At 40.4% G+C, this 15,394-nt stretch overlaps 1 protein-coding gene across 6 annotated transcripts in view; it reads left to right on the top strand.

The window, feature by feature from the left end:
- Positions 1 to 15,394, top strand: part of LOC114061339 (DNA repair protein RAD51 homolog 2-like) — a 307,326-nt gene that overhangs the window by 35,633 nt on the left and 256,299 nt on the right. For 5 of the 6 annotated variants that reach the window (XM_027891733.1, XM_027891731.1, XM_027891730.1 and 2 more), the window contains exons 1-2: positions 12,394 to 12,484; positions 12,726 to 12,822. In XM_027891733.1, the coding sequence (XP_027747534.1) occupies positions 12,467 to 12,484; positions 12,726 to 12,822 (115 nt within the window). In that variant the 5' untranslated portion in view covers positions 12,394 to 12,466. Of the gene's footprint in view, positions 1 to 12,393; positions 12,485 to 12,725; positions 12,823 to 15,394 lie in introns of those variants that run through there. The other variant, XM_027891729.1, reaches the window with a different exon arrangement.

Genomic DNA, 15,394 nt, shown 5'->3' with positions numbered 1-15,394 from the left:
TCCACTTCTGTAGTGCTGATAAAGTATGTTGTGTATAAAACAACGTAAGCAATACGATGGTGTTAGCAGTTACCTCCTTATAAAGATTAAATGAATATACAAAGGGAAAAAAAATTCTAGCATATCCTAAAACTGCTTTCTTTTGCTTCCACAAGGCACTGAGAAGCAGTCTGAACTGACACTGTCCTCACTCTAAAAATGTTGGCATAGGGTTATGATGTGGGATAAAGTAGAACTAGGGAAAATGTTTTAAAAACTGTTGAGCGAAGTTGTAAATTACAGTAGCACATTGAGCTATTTCAGTTTGTATCCAAGACTCAAGGAGTCTCCTGTGACCCACTGCTTTGAAGGCCTGAAGGAATTAATTGGAAGGAATCTGAGGAATTAATGGAATTAATGACATAAACTTGTGCCTTATATGCCATATTTCTCTAGACCTGAATGTGTATATTACTATAAATAGTCTTTCTGATGGGCTTGTCAAAACATCAAAATCAAATAAAAATGATGATACACTTACTATCAACTTGAAATGGGCCATGAGACCTAGGCCTTCGTTAGGAGTATTTCATTAGTTTAGTAGTGAATAATAGATACTTCTCCAATTAATTCATATTCTTATTGAGTTGTTCCTATTGACTTGTTGTTGCGCTCTGGATTAGGCTGTAAACTGCCCCGAGTGGTTAAATTTTATTTAAGACTTTTTAAAAACCTTTTGCTTCAGTATAAGCTCTAATTAGTGTCCAGAGAAAGAGTCACTCTTCTCTAAGATAAATCCTTTTAATTTGGTGAGAAAAATAAGGTATTTTGGCAAAAGGTTTTTGCAGGAGTAAAATACAACCAAGAAGAAGCATTTCACTAAAACATTCGGCACAAAGACCCATTCCATAGGAAACACCCCCTAAAACAATCCATATACCAGCTTTAGTAACACACAGTTCATTGGTTTTAAGATACCCGCAAGAGAAGGAAAAGAGTAAAAGAAGAAAGCAGGTTAAAAGGAATAAAGAAAGAGAGATGGAGAGGAGAATAGTTGCTGACAAGGTTCGATGATTCACATGGTGCCTACTGGAGAGGGAGAAGAGAGAGAACAGAGACTGCATGGAGTCTCGTGTATTTACAAGTTCAATTTTCCCTACCAGGCAGGATATTGGGGCAGTGCCTTCCAGGCCAGAGTGAGTTGTGCTGTAGCCAGTCACAGGCTGCAGGGTGTGGCGTGGGTGGGCTCTGCCTTGACCAACAGCCCAGCTACAGGCGTTCAGCGCGGCCATGTGCTGTGCGTGGGCTGCAGGCCTTGCCTTCAGCTCTGCCCTGTGCCCTCAGCATAGGCCTGGTGGGCAGACCTAACACCTTCCTGCAGGTCTTGGCCCAGCCCTTCCCCACATGCACACACCCCACACAGTGAGTTGGTTCTGACCCATATCAGTAATTCAGTGCGATTTGGATCCAGGATCTCACACTTGTGAGGAAAAAAATACAGACAGCTGTAGGAAAAACTAAAATAAAACAAATCCCCAAAATATAAAGAATTATGAATATATAATTTTCTGCATAGTTACTAGATGGCCCTGAGGTATCCTAGAGTGCTTAGATGAGTATGAACCCTTCCAACTCTGTGCTTGCAATCAAGATTTAGGAATGGTAGTAAAGCTTTGGGGTACCTTTAGTCAGTTTGCTTAGTGTCTGAGCATCTGTCTCTACAGTAGGGGTAACAATACATTTTTATTCCTTCAGAAAGTAGTGAGATTTAATGCCGCAGAATTTGTGTAGGTCTAGGTAAATTTGAAGTGCTGGATGAAACAGGGTAGGTGCATGGCAGAAGGTTTGAACTCAGTGAGTGAAAGAGCCTTCATTCTGTTTTTTGATCTAATGAAAGCTAACTAGTGCCAGTAAATGGAGCTAGGTTTTTCATTGAGAAAAAAGGATAAATTCTGACTTCCTGGAAGTCTTATGGAAGGGTAGGAGACATATTTGTCTCTTCTCTCAGCCTGGAGCATGCCAGAGCAGGGCTAAAGTTTTGTACTACTTTGCTCATGTTCCAGCCAACCCAGTTTTTTCCCCATCCTTCAAAGCCAAACAAATTAAACAAACCAAAAACCCTGTTGCAGCGAACATCACGCAATCCAAGAGTGAACTGTGAATTAATAATTTTATTTTTTCTATTACAAGACAATTTGATATTCATCAGAAAGCTCCCTTTTAAGTGGTAGTATTTGCTGCTTTGAGAGTGCAGCAGGTTTTGGCTGTAAAAGTTGCCTGTGAATTACAGCGATTTCCTGTAAGGTGCTTTGTGTTGCCTCGACCAGTATCAGACCAGTCTCCTGTGGTACATTGCTAGCTGCACACAGGAGTAAGCTCATTTCAGAAAGCAATCATTAAGCAGAGGCTGGAGGGGAGGGTGGAGAAGAGGAAAGGTTCTCCTGGAAACTAACATGGGGCTTTGGGCGACTGGCAGGATATGAAGGAGGGCAGCAATCCCTCTGAGGGGGTTGCCTTACATGTCTGTGTAAACAGGTCTGTACAGGCTGCTGGATGTGAAGGCCTTCCAGGCACACAAACCTTTCACACCAAGCAGCACAGCACAAGGGTGCTCTGCTTTGTGGATTTTGAAGGTTACGTTTGTGGTGGCTGCATTCCTCTTTCAGAGAGTAGTAAGGGCTGAAGACCTCAGGCTATCGCTGGGTGGTAACTATTTCAACTTGAAGACATGTAGCTGCCTGAAAACAGCGTGCTTTTGTTTTGCTTTGTTTCTTTTTTTCTTCTGGTGGAAGTTTTAATTCATTGTGATGCTATTTAAGCAGTTGGAAGGGATGTGAATAGACTCTTCTCCAGAAGACTTATGGAATAGCATTGCATAACTTTATAGTTTTCCTATGTAAAGCAGAATAAATTCAATATAAATACAGTTGATAGTCTCTGAAAGATACCTTAGTTTCTTCCAAGTCTTATTTATAGTCTATGAAATCTGATAACTATAAAATGAGCTCTGCTGTTATGAATTGCTTCACTGATGGAGGAAAGAGGAAAAGCTTGGGTAGAGATATCATAGCAAAACAGGAGCTCTAATAAGGTTGCATTTAGCCAGCAATGTGTCCTGAACAGCAGATCCCTGATCTTTTAAAAGGTGCTTGTGAGCCTTCCAGAGAATTGTGCTTTCTTATTTCTGTACTGTTAGACTATTTATTGCCATTTTCTTCCTAGATGTGATGAAAATAAGTACAGCTGAAAATAGGTGCAGCTGAAATTCCTCTGAGGCAAGGTCAGCACTTGTTGCTATATTGCATGTAGGATTAGGAAGTGTTTCTCAATAAGTTTCCAGTGTGTTTTGTGTATATATCTTTATTTAGGAAATTATGCCAAATTCTGGTAACATGGGTTGAGATGTGAATTGTAACAACTCTGTCAGGCTAGATGCTATGCTATATTATATCTGAAAATATCCATCTACTTCTCTCTAACCTACGTATCACCATTACCAGAGTATGCCTCTGTCATATTATAAGCAAGAAAGCTGTAATGGGTATTTTTTCTTTCAATTGATTTAGATTAGCAACAGTTGTTAAATTTGGGTACTTGCCTATTGGTTATGTCTGCAGTAAAGATACTTCATGCTTTCTTTGTTAGCTACAACCATCTTAGTAAAATATGTAAAGTTACTTTTGAGTATCTTAGGCCTTGATTAAACACCAGAAGTGGTATTTCAACATGGGAATTTCATTTATTATAAGGCTTTTTGCTTGTGGTGGCTGGGCCTTATAGAGTACTTGACGTATTTGTGCTGTTCCCTGCAGAAACCTGAGATGTTGGGGCTGGTGGCTGCTTGGCTTGGATGCCTACTGAGACTAGTGCTGGGTGGGTGTGGTGATTTGCTTGGATTTGAATGATAAATTGTTGAGGTTTTTCTTTTGTATTTGGTTTGTGTGAGCCAAAATAGTTTACATTTTCTAAGGATGAAAATATGTGTATATATTTAATCTCCTGTCATTATAATAGTTGTGATATAAATTGTTTGATTTGGTCCTGGAGCTCAGACAGAGCTGTCTCAGTTGTGCAGAGGCTTTTCACAGTAAAAGCCACTCTCCTGCAAGGTGAGCCCCTCGCTGGCTCACTGCTGTAGTAGCTGTCTTCAAGCACCTGAAATTCTCTCTTTAAAACTCTTATTTTGGTTAGGAGCTTTTAGTATTGCATTCAGACTTTTCCTTTTTCTGTTTGTAACTCCTTGATCTCACCAAAAATGCTTAGTTTTAAGCAAGTTTTCTTCCTTGTGCATATTTGGTACAAATTCTGCTGAGGTCTTAGAAAACTTTTGCCAGCTTTTGTGGCTACTGATGCTGAAGAAAATCTCCCTGAAGAAACAGAAGTTGAAGAAAAAGCCAATTCAGTGGGTATCTTAGATGAAGATCACAAATACCCTATTACCATAAGAGATGGTGGTAGTTTAGTGTTCTTCCTTGAGTAGACTGTTGCCAGTCTTGAGGAACTGTAATAGATTTTCAAGGAGAGGGCTTTGGTTCTTTCAGCTGTTTGAGGTATGCTGTTTCACCTCTGTTTTCTCAGTGTTCCTTTTTTCTGTTTCCAGGATTACTGCCTGACCCATCTGGCTTTGTGGTAGTGCTTTGTGTACTATCCTTTAGCTGATGTCTCCACAGTAGTCACTGTTGTTTCAACCCATTACTTGAATGCCTCATTAAAAGCTCTGTGCTTCAGGAAAAGGGAGAGGTGTCCTTTCAAGGATCGGAACTAATATTGTCTAGGGATCAATAAAACTTGCTTTTCTTCTCCTCCAACATGCACATTCAGCATCCCAGCCACACTGTCACTTGTACTTGGTGCTGTCTAGTGACATTGCTTGAGTACAGTGAAAACCACAAAAAATACATGGACTGATAATGGTGGAGTAATTTGGGATTATTGTAAGTGTCCTTGTGCTTGCTCTCCCAGCTCAACAGGAAACCTTTAATAAGAGTTTTCCTAAATAGCATTGCATGTGGAAAGGGGAATTCTGCTCCATTCTTTTAACAAAGAACCATTTCATGAAATACTCTGGGGTTTTGCCTCTTGGTAAATTCCAGAAAATTTTTTACCTTTGCTGGTTACTGATTGATAGTTCTATGCTGAGCTCCCTTTAATTTTGCAATAAACTAACAAGGAGACTAAGACCACAAGTTTAAAAAAAAAAAAAAGTCTTATTTACTCAACTGGATATACAAGGATGACAAAGTCAGGTTTAGTAGCTTCAGTGTGGTCTAGGAAGGGCAGGAGGAGTCCTTGAAAAACTGTACTGTATAAATAACCAAACAAAATAGTTTGCTTATTCTTCTGTGTAAAGTTCTTAGGCCAACAATCTCCCAGGACCTGCAGGAACTTTCTCTATATGAAGGAACTTGGCTATTCCCAATAAATGGGAGTGTCAGAAGTTTAGGCACATTGAATTAGTATTTTTACTTTGCAGTAAAAATACTGTGATTTCAGAATGAAAATCACATCAGTGGAAGGTGACTCTGTTTTTACAACGACATACAAAAAAGAGGTGGAGGGGTGGCACTTCATGCAATAGAAGAGTTAGAATGTATGGAGCTCACAGTTGGCACTGGCACAGTTGAGAGCCTCTGGGTAAGAATCAAGGGGCAAACAAATGATGTGGATGTCACTGTGGGAGTCTGCTAAAGACCTCCCAGCCAGGACAATGACACCAACAAATTATTCTTTGAGGAACTAAGGAAGGCTCCCAGGTCAAGTGCCCTTGTCCTTATGGGGCACTTCAGCTTGCCAGAAATTACCTGGGAGCATCACACAGCTGGTACAACCCAGGCTGGAAGATTTCTAAAAAACCTGGATGATACCTTTATGGCACAGGTCCTAAGGGATCTGACTTGGAAAGATGCCCTCCTTAATCTAATGCTTTTCCACAGAGTGGATCTCGTGAGCAAAGTGCAGATTGGTGGCTGTCTTGGCCACAGCAGCCATGGAGTGATTGAGTTTAAAATTTCTGTTGGCAGGATGAAAAGTGCCAACAGATCCTCAACTCTGGATGTGAGGAGAGCAGACTTCAGGCTGCTGAGGGAATTAGTAAGTAAGGTCCCCTGGGAAAATGTTTTTGCAGATGCTGGGGTCCATCCGTGCTGGTCATCTTTCAGACATCACCTCTTAAGGGCACAGGAGCAGGTGGTTCCCATATGGAAGTCAGGTAGGTGAGGCAGAAGGCTGGCTTGGCTGAGTAGGGATCTTCTCTTGTAAACAAGGCCAACAAGAAAGGTGTATGCCCAGTGGAAGCAAGGTCAAGTGGCATGGGAAGAATATAGAGGTGCTGCTTGCCACTGGAAGGAGAAAATTTGTGTGGCCAAAGCTCAGCTGGAGTTGAAGCTGCCAGAAATCTGGGGGACAATAAAAAGAGTTTTTTCAACATATTAATGGCAATAGGCAGTATAGAAATATCATCTGCCTGTTACAGGGTGAAGATGGTCACCTCACAAACAGGGACAGAGACAAGGCAGAGGTGTGCCTTCAACACGGATGACGGACCAAGGGGGTCTCAGTGCCCTGAGCTGGAGGACCATGACTGTGAGAATGATCAACTCCCAGTCAAACCTGAAATTGTGCGGGATCTGCTGTTCAAGCTGGATCCCTACTTATATATGGGAACTGATGGGATTCATCCCAGAATCCTCAGAGAGCTGCTGATGTCACCACAAAAGCTCTCTTCATGATTTTTGAGTGGTCTTGGGAATCCTGAGAGGTCCCAGACAATTGGAAGCTAGTGAATGTTGTCCCAGTTTTTAAGGAGGGCAATAAGGAGGACCCTGGAAACTACAGGCCTGTCAATCTCACTTCAGTGTCTGTATGGAGAAGATTATTCTAGGAGGTATTGAAAAACACCTGAAACAGCACAGTCATTGGTCACAGCCAGCACAGCTTCCTGAGGGGGTAATCTTGCTTATCAAACCTGATTTCCTTTTATGACAAGGTATCCCATCCAGTTGATTAAGGGAAACCAGTTGATGTAATCTTTCTGGATTTCAGTAAGACTTTCGGTACTGTCTCTCACAAGATCCTTCTGGACAAACTGTCCAGCACACAGCTGGATGAACACATCATGAGCTGGGTGAGCAATTGGCTCTCAGGTCAAGCACAGAGGACAATAGTGAATGGGGTGACATCAGACTGGTGACCTGTCACTAGTGGGGTTCCACAGGGTTCCATCTTGGGCCCTGTGCTCTTCAACATCTTCATAAATGACACAGAACTGTAGTGGATACTAAGCAAGTTTGCAGATGACACAAAACTGTGAGGAGCTGCTGACTCCCTCGAAGGCAGGGAGGCCCCGCAGAGAGACCTCAACAAATTAAGAGGACTGGGCAATCACCAACCATATCATGTTCAACAAGGGAAAGTGCTGGATTCTACACCTGGGATGGGTCAACTCTGGATGTATGGGCAAACTGGGGAATGAAATGCTGGAAAGCAGTGCCACAGAAAAGGACCTGGGGGTCCTGGTCGATAGCAAGTTGAGTATAAGTCAGCAGTGCCCTGGCAGCCAGGAGGGCCAACCGTGTCCTGGGGGGCATCAGGCAAAGCATCGCCAGCCGGTCGAGGGAGGGGATTGTCCTGCTCTGCTCTGCACCACAATGTAAGAAAGACAGTAAGCCATTAGAGAGTGTCCAAAGGAGGGCAGTGAAGATGGTGAAGGGCCTGAGGGGAAGCTGTATGAGGAGCAGCTGAGGTTACTTGGTTTGTTCAGCCTGAAGGAGAGTGAGGAAAGACCTCACTGCAAGTACTGATCTCTTCTCTCTGTGGTGACCAGTGATGGGACCAGAGGGAATGGCCTGAAGTTGTGTCAGGGGAGGGTTAGGTTGGATATTAGAAAGAGATTCTTCACCCAGAGGGTGGTTGGGCACTGGAACAGGCTCCCCAGGGAAGTGGTCACAGGACCAAGCCTGACAGAGTTCAAGAAACATTTGAACAGTACTCTCAGGCACATGGTGTGACTCTTGGGGATGGTCCTGTGCAGGGCTAAGGGTTGACTCGATGATCCCTTGTGAGTTCCTTCCAACTATATTAACAGTGTTGTTGACTTCTGGATTAATCTTAGAAAAAGCAATGACCTGTCTAAAAGATGAATGCAGTTTTCCTTGAGAACTTCGTGTTTTTTTCAAATTTTTCCAGGTATCAGCACCTATAAAAAATGGCAAAGTGATCAGAAGAGTAGGTTGTGGGGTTTTATAACGTATCTAAAATTAGGAACTTCAAAATGTGTTCCCACTGTCTTTTTGTGTTTATCTCCAGGCTTTCTAACTAAGAAGGATTCTTCTTGTTCTCATAACGCTTCTAATAGTTAGACAGGATTATTTTACAATCTAAGTTTGCTATGCTGAAGTAAAGATTTGAAAAGATTGGGAAATTGTGTGGTCCGTCATTTGTGTGGTATTTTAAGTAGTAGACTATTTCTCAAAAAGGGTTTTGAAATAATCTGAGTGAATTTATAAAGTGTTTGTAATTCTGTCAGAATCGGAAGGCTGAGGACTGTAAATTTTCGCTTGTTAAATAGCTAGCTTGACCAATGGCAAATGAATAGGCTCAAAGGTTAAAGGCAATGGTTCACTGAACTCTATAGCAGACTGTATGAGGCATGTTTCTAATGTTACTGAGCTGTTTAGCTGACCTTTTCATCTTTTTTTCCCTCTTTTAGCAGTGGAGAATGTTTTCCATTCATGCACAGTCAGTGACTGGAGAGGCCCTACACACTTTATTCATCACGAAGTAGAAATGGAAAGGAATAGCACAACTTCCTTACCTGTTGCACGTCAGGACATAGTTTTATGTGTGGAGAGGTGTGATGTTTTTTGTGACTCTTGGTGGTAATGACAACATTTTGTTCCATTATTTCATGGTGGAAATAGGAGCTCCTCTTAAAATAGTATGTATTTTTAAAATAGAATGCATTTTAAAATGTTATAACATCAAAATATTGTGTAGCAATATTCTCACTGTTGAGTGTTCTGCTGGAAGATAATAGTGACTAGTGACTGGCTTTGAACCTCTTAAGAGGAAGCTGTTCTTGACTGGTAATAATGTCCAGTATCTGTCAAAAGGAACCACAACAGAGGCAACTTTTGCTCACCTACTTAGCTTGAGGACTTGGCGGGTCTCTTGTACTAAACAGGTTAAATCTGATCTGTATATTAATGACACATATACAATGAAAAGTTAGGAAGCACTACTGCTAATGCAGTGCAAGGCACTCTCTAGTAAGTCTGCCTGGAGTTGCAGCTCCAGCATGTTTCCAATTACTTTTTAGTAGTGAGAGGTGGTTTCTTTCAAGTGTGACATGTATTAGACTAAAGGGGGATACTCTAGCCTTCTTTTTGGTCGTTTTTAAGATACAGCATTATTAACATCAAAACTAGCATTACAGTCTATGCACAGACAAAAAGATTATGAAGCAATGTGTGAGACTCAGCAGATGCTGTCCATGCACAAATGTGATTACTCATCAGAAAGTCACACAGCTGTTTCACACCAGATCTCCTTTGTCTGCCTGTGTTTTCTCTCCAAATCACACACAAGTTTAACCATTCCCTCAGACACTTATTTGCAACTCTCTGAACACACTGAACCATTTCAAAGGCTAGCAGAACAGAGTGTAAGCATATCTTTCAGGTTAGTGAAGGAGACTTTGGGGAAAAATTATTATTTTAGATGTGCCACTGGAATCATGTGATACCAACATTCAGGGCTTCAATATGAATGCCTGTAGGATTGGAGACTGCTGAAAATGTAGGGTCTTGTTTAAATGGCACTTTTCACTGCCAAAGTATTTGTGATCAAAGTTTTACTCATGGAAAAATGAAAATGGCACTTTCTAGTAAGGGCACGTGGTTGAAATTTTGAAGATAGATGTCTGTATTCAGAGGAGTTCACTCAATCTGAGAGCATTTATTTTCTTCGTAACTGGAGCAAAGGGCCAGCATGTTTTCTTTTGTTAGTGACCTGTGGCTTGTTTGATCTAGTGAGAGTTTAGAGTAATCTTCATACTCTCAGAGTGAGGTTCAAACTGTATGATGGTAGCTGCACAACGATATAGGAATGACTCTCTGTCTATCTATCTATCTATCTGATAATAGGAGTAACTATACATGATGGAAGAGTTGTGCAGTAAGCGAGGCTGCAGAAGTGTGACAGGGAATTTGATGCCAAATTTAGTGCTTTGCTAACAGCCTCTTGGCTTGTACTTGGGAGAACTGAATCTCTGTGCGAGTTCTGCAGGCTTGCAGTAATGAAGAATAATTTGCAGATAATTCCAAAAGAAGCATTCTGTACATGTATATGGCTTCATCTCAGAGGAAGTGTGCTTATTCAATATAGTATTTAAATGTACATTTAAGCAAAAGTTTAACTATCAGTGAAATTATGGAGCTAAGAATATGCTTAATTCCTATCCTTAAAGCAAATCAGAGTGGAACATTTACTTGGGTAGGACTCTGCATTTTTAAACTGATTTTTAAACAGCATAGCAAGGAATCTAGGATATTAGTATTGAATAGCTATTGAAGGATACAACAGAAATTGAAATCTAAGTTCTGAGGCATAGCTTGAGTTAAACATAAAGGGGAAGAAGATTTTCAGTCCTACAGCTAACAACGCTGTGGAGTTCCCGGTTCAAGAAGAGGCCAAAAATCTGAAATAAGAAAAAAAGCAGTTGCAATATTTTTGTTGTTCACTTTTCTTTTGTTTTTTTTTTTTTAAGCCCTTAAAGTTAGTTTCCTTTGAAAGAAAGCAATATGAAATATGGTGTGTTTAGGTATTATTTTCTATTAAAAATGTTTCTTAAGCGTGGTAATGTTTCTTTAAAATGTGGTGCATAAATAATAAAATACATGATGACACAGTTTGGATATTATCTTGGCGCAAGCCTGGGGTGACTGAATCACTTATAGAGCTTGACACTTTTGAATAATGTGATCATTGCAAAAGTGTGCCAATGAAAGCTTCATACCTCACCAGTACGTGTGTACAAGTTTGTTAGTGTGTTCTGTTTCAGCACATTTTCTAGTACTGGATACCATGGATAACTAAGGCTGTGGCTTTTTTGACTTGGTATATACAATGTGAAAATAGTTTTGAAAGGAAAGATCTCAGTTTCTGTTCCATACCTGTGGTGACTTTTGGACCTACTCCTTGCCTTGAATCAGTTTTGATGCTCATCATATCAATAAAATGAAAGATAAGTACCGTGGCAAGAATAAAGGAAAACATTACTTTTTTTCTTCTTTGTTATTAAATTGAATCATCTTACCTTGGAACCTGATGAACAGGACAGCCATCAGTGGCTGCAAGGAGTTGTGTGTGCCAGGCCCTTTGCTGTCTGCTTTTGAATGCTTATAGGTGCATGCAACAGCTCTGGGGGAAACAGCAGAGGGGTGTAATGTGTTTCTCATGTGTTTGCTGTTGGAAGTGTTGCAAGGTGTACCTTAAGAACCTTAGCCGAGGTGTATGACCAAACAAGGCTGTTACCTACCATGTTTGTGTTCACTTCAGTGGTCATAAATGTCCAGTCCTGAAAGGTGCACCCTCGAATTAAGCTGGGCAGGGTGATCATGGCCAGTTGAAGTTTGTCCGGAGCTTATAGTCAACAGCAGAAAAGCATGAGGAGCATCACTATGGCGTTCTAAAGGTCTTGAACTCCTGTTGAGTAGATGAAGATTTGACTTCACATTGCTGGAAGTGTTAGAAAGCAGGAGGAAGCCATGATCAGAGGGAGGGAGGAGCAGTGGAGGAAAAGAGCAGAGAAATTCGTCTTCCTTTTAGCAGTGTTAAGATATTTATTCCAGTAGCATCCACAGAGTAGCATGTAGGATTCCTTTCTCCTTTCTTCCTGTGTCAAATACAACTGAAGAGGGGCCATTAATTTCAAAGAGAGTTTGTTTGGAGTGGAGTCCATTCTCAGTGCAAGTAGAGGGGTCGTTTTCCTTAAGAAGAAAAAAAGTAATTTACTGTTATTGTGGGTAGTGCAGCTCTTTAGAGATCCAAAGCATTATGAGATAATTGTGGTTATACCTATGCTCTTCTCTCTGTGGTGTTTGCCCTAATGTTTTCTGTTACTAGAAAACAGTACACACTCAAGGATGCAAGAACCTGTTTATCCCTTGCAAGCATGTCAATGCTTAGAGGAGAGAGCACTGTATGGGTACTACAGTCTGTTTATCAGAATCTTGTGATCCTGCAAAACACTCAAAAATCCTCCTGTATAGAGATAGCCCTGTGACATTTAGTACTTTTGTGCTTCAGATCAATGGGGGTAGATCCCATACAGCACCTCTCTCCGTGACATTATGTTTCAACCAAAGGAAGGAAATGTATAAGTTGTGTGGAAATTACTAGGGAAATAGAATTCCTATCTGCCTATGAGGAAAATGGTGGTTTTTTGTAAGGAACATCAAGTTGTTCATGGAAGAAGAACAAAAGATGAATGAAGCTCTTCAGAATAGCAGTTTCATTTTAGCCGGCTATATATATCCTGTTGTTTAGTATTTCATCTTTTTAACAATATCCCTTTTCCTCCACTTCTTGCAAATTATCTCTTTCAGTTTCTGCAGATAGTTCAAAATGTTCTGAGTGCTGAAATTGCCTGGATGCTGTGCCTGGAGGTTTCCAGTCCTGGGCTTCTCTCTGCCTTCCAGTAGCTATAAAAATTCATTTCCCTTCCCCCTCTCCTTCTCTGTTTGCAGGTTATCTTGACGAATCAGATTACCACATCCCTGAGCAGTGGCCCTGCAATCCAAGCAGACCTGGTGTCTCCAGCTGATGATTTGTCCCTGTCTGAAGGTAAGAGATCCCTTCTATCAGAACTGAAACTCTACACTGACACAAATCCACACTGTAATTTGCAGTCTTCTGTTGATATACAGGGGTCTGAGAGAGTTGAGTTAGCAAGTCTAACCTAAGAGTCTGGAAACAAAATTATTTTTCAGTTTCTCTGAAAATCCATTTATAAATAAAAAGTATGTGGACTAACTAGAAGGATCTGACTTTCTAGAGACTAAGAATGAGTATTTGAACCGTGTCAGTTCCTCAGTGTTGTACTCTCTTGCACGGCGTTTAGAGTATTATTTTCTCAGTGTTCTGAACCTGCTGCAAGAGTAGATACACAGGCTAGGCTTCAAATTTCACCTTATCTAATGATTATTAGTGATTCCAAAGAGAACCAACTGGTCACAAAAGAAGAAGAAAGCAAATACTCAGTCCTGTCACTTGAATTATGTTTGGTTTTCAAGTACAGTGCCTCAGACTGCATCTCTATGTTGTGTGAATGTAATAGGAGGGGTTTTGTGATACCATTTATTATTTTACATCTTCATGTTTCTTTTTTCTGCACAGAATTAGACACAGGCATCCTCTTTTTGGGTAGTAGTGAGGACTTAGTGTGCTAAGAAGAAAAGACAATTCTAAATCAAGGTTTGCAAAGTAATATAATAATTTCAGCTTTCCCCACTTGCAAAGAATAGTCAAGAGTACCCTCAGTCAGGGACAGATGCAAAAAAGTTTGTTATTTACAGTTCAGTTCATGCACAGACCCAGATGTATGATGTAAAGCAATGCTTCTCTTTCCTGCAAAGGCGTGATAATTGCATGTGGAATTTCCACTTTGCATAACTTGCATATTTCTGCTCATTCTCTCCTTGCTGCACTTTTTGATGGTTCTGGTCAGCTTATCTGTGTTCTGGTAGATCACAAACCCTCCTAAGCTTCTCTGACTTAACACAAGTACAACCCGGTGGCAAAACCAACAACAACAAAAAGTGGTTAAAACTGGCATTACTTCTGCAACTCATTTCAGTGGACAAGAGAAAGAGGTTGAAGATAGATTAAACAGAATGTCGAAGAGTAGGAAGTAACTTCAGTGCAATGCCTTAACACTGATCAATGGGTTTACTTCATCATTTTGTCAATAGGAGTTTGGCAAAGCATGGCCCATTAAATCATTTTGGAATTGTGCTTGTAGCTTTTGTTGGCTCTGTCCATTGCCAAAGTATCTCTGAAGTTCATTGCTTGGATATTGCTCCTTACCTCTGTCAGAAAGAGTTGATATTCAGTAACTAGATTTGGAAGAGGAAGGCATAGTTTTTCACCTGTATGATTTCTTGGCATGAAATTGTGCATCATCCCATTAAATGCTCTTGATCACAGTACTTGTGCTTTTCCTTGTCTTTGGAATTGCTGTCTATGAGCTTTCTCTGAAAAGAAAGGCACAACTGACTTTGAAGTGGAAGTAATAACAAAATACGTTTTCAGTAAAGCATATTTTCATCCTGTGCTTAAAATATTTGAAGATACTTTGGAAAAAAAGATGGACTAGTTTTAATCTTTCTAAATTTTCCAGCAAATATGAAAGACTCTTAGTACTGTATATAAGCCATAGTTCAATAGTATTCTGAAATCAAGACTATGCAAGAGATGGTATAAAGATTTTTGTAGCAGTTACAGGTTATTAATGAAGCTACCATGTTTTGCCTAAACTATCACCATTATTTTTCACCTTTTAACCCAAGAATGGGTTAAAATGTGTTGGCACTGTGTGTGTGTTGTATTCTTTTGTTGGTCTCATTTCTTATTTTCAATTAAGGATCTGAAGTGGTAAAATGGGCCAGCATCACAGTTGTTGAAAATGGAAACCTTTGTTTTGCGCAGGACAAGAACAGCACAGTCAGCAGCAGTGCAGGCTCCTTCAATAGTTCAAGTTTTATCAAGGGAAGTAGGGCTGATGAACTTCTTTCCTTCTCTCCCTTCCTTTTTCTTTTTACTAACATTAGCATGGCATTTGCGTGCTGTGTTGTGTAATGGAAGAACCCAGTGCATCTCCACACTACATGGTGTTCTTTCTGTGTCTTTCTTATTCATAAAATGGCTGCTTTGGGATTTCCATTTTTCATCACTTTTAACACATGCTGTCTACCTGTGAGAAGATGTGGAATTTCAGGCCCATTCAGCATTTGATTTCCATGTTTATCTTGCTATCAAAAGATACAGGTGTGGCCAGTGTGTTTTAGTGGAATTTTTAGCATTGAGGTGATGACCTGTCCTGAAAAAATTCCCTCTTTTAATGTATTTCTTGTTAGCTAATAAACAGCCTGAAAGTAGCAATACTTTATTATTCTGATAATTTGAGAATTCAGAATCCTGAATTAGTTAGTCTTCTAGGGTTAGAGTGATATTTATAATACTTACTACTCTTTTACAACTGTAGAATTTGCAGGAAAGAGTAGTTAGATGAGTAGCCAACGTGGACAAAGAGGATATGTTGCAGAGTCAGGGATAGGAGGCCAGATTTGTGACTGGGTTCTTACCTCATTGTTCCTTGTCACTCATCACCAGCTAAAGCTGAATTTGAACCAGTGAC

The sequence above is a fragment of the Empidonax traillii genome, unplaced genomic scaffold (genome assembly GCF_003031625.1).
Source record: "Empidonax traillii isolate 1590-97213 ecotype Southwest subspecies unplaced genomic scaffold, ASM303162v1 scaffold328:size603334, whole genome shotgun sequence".
NCBI classification, from domain to species: Eukaryota; Metazoa; Chordata; class Aves; order Passeriformes; family Tyrannidae; genus Empidonax; species Empidonax traillii.
This window is presented reverse-complemented; position numbering and strand designations above follow the sequence as displayed.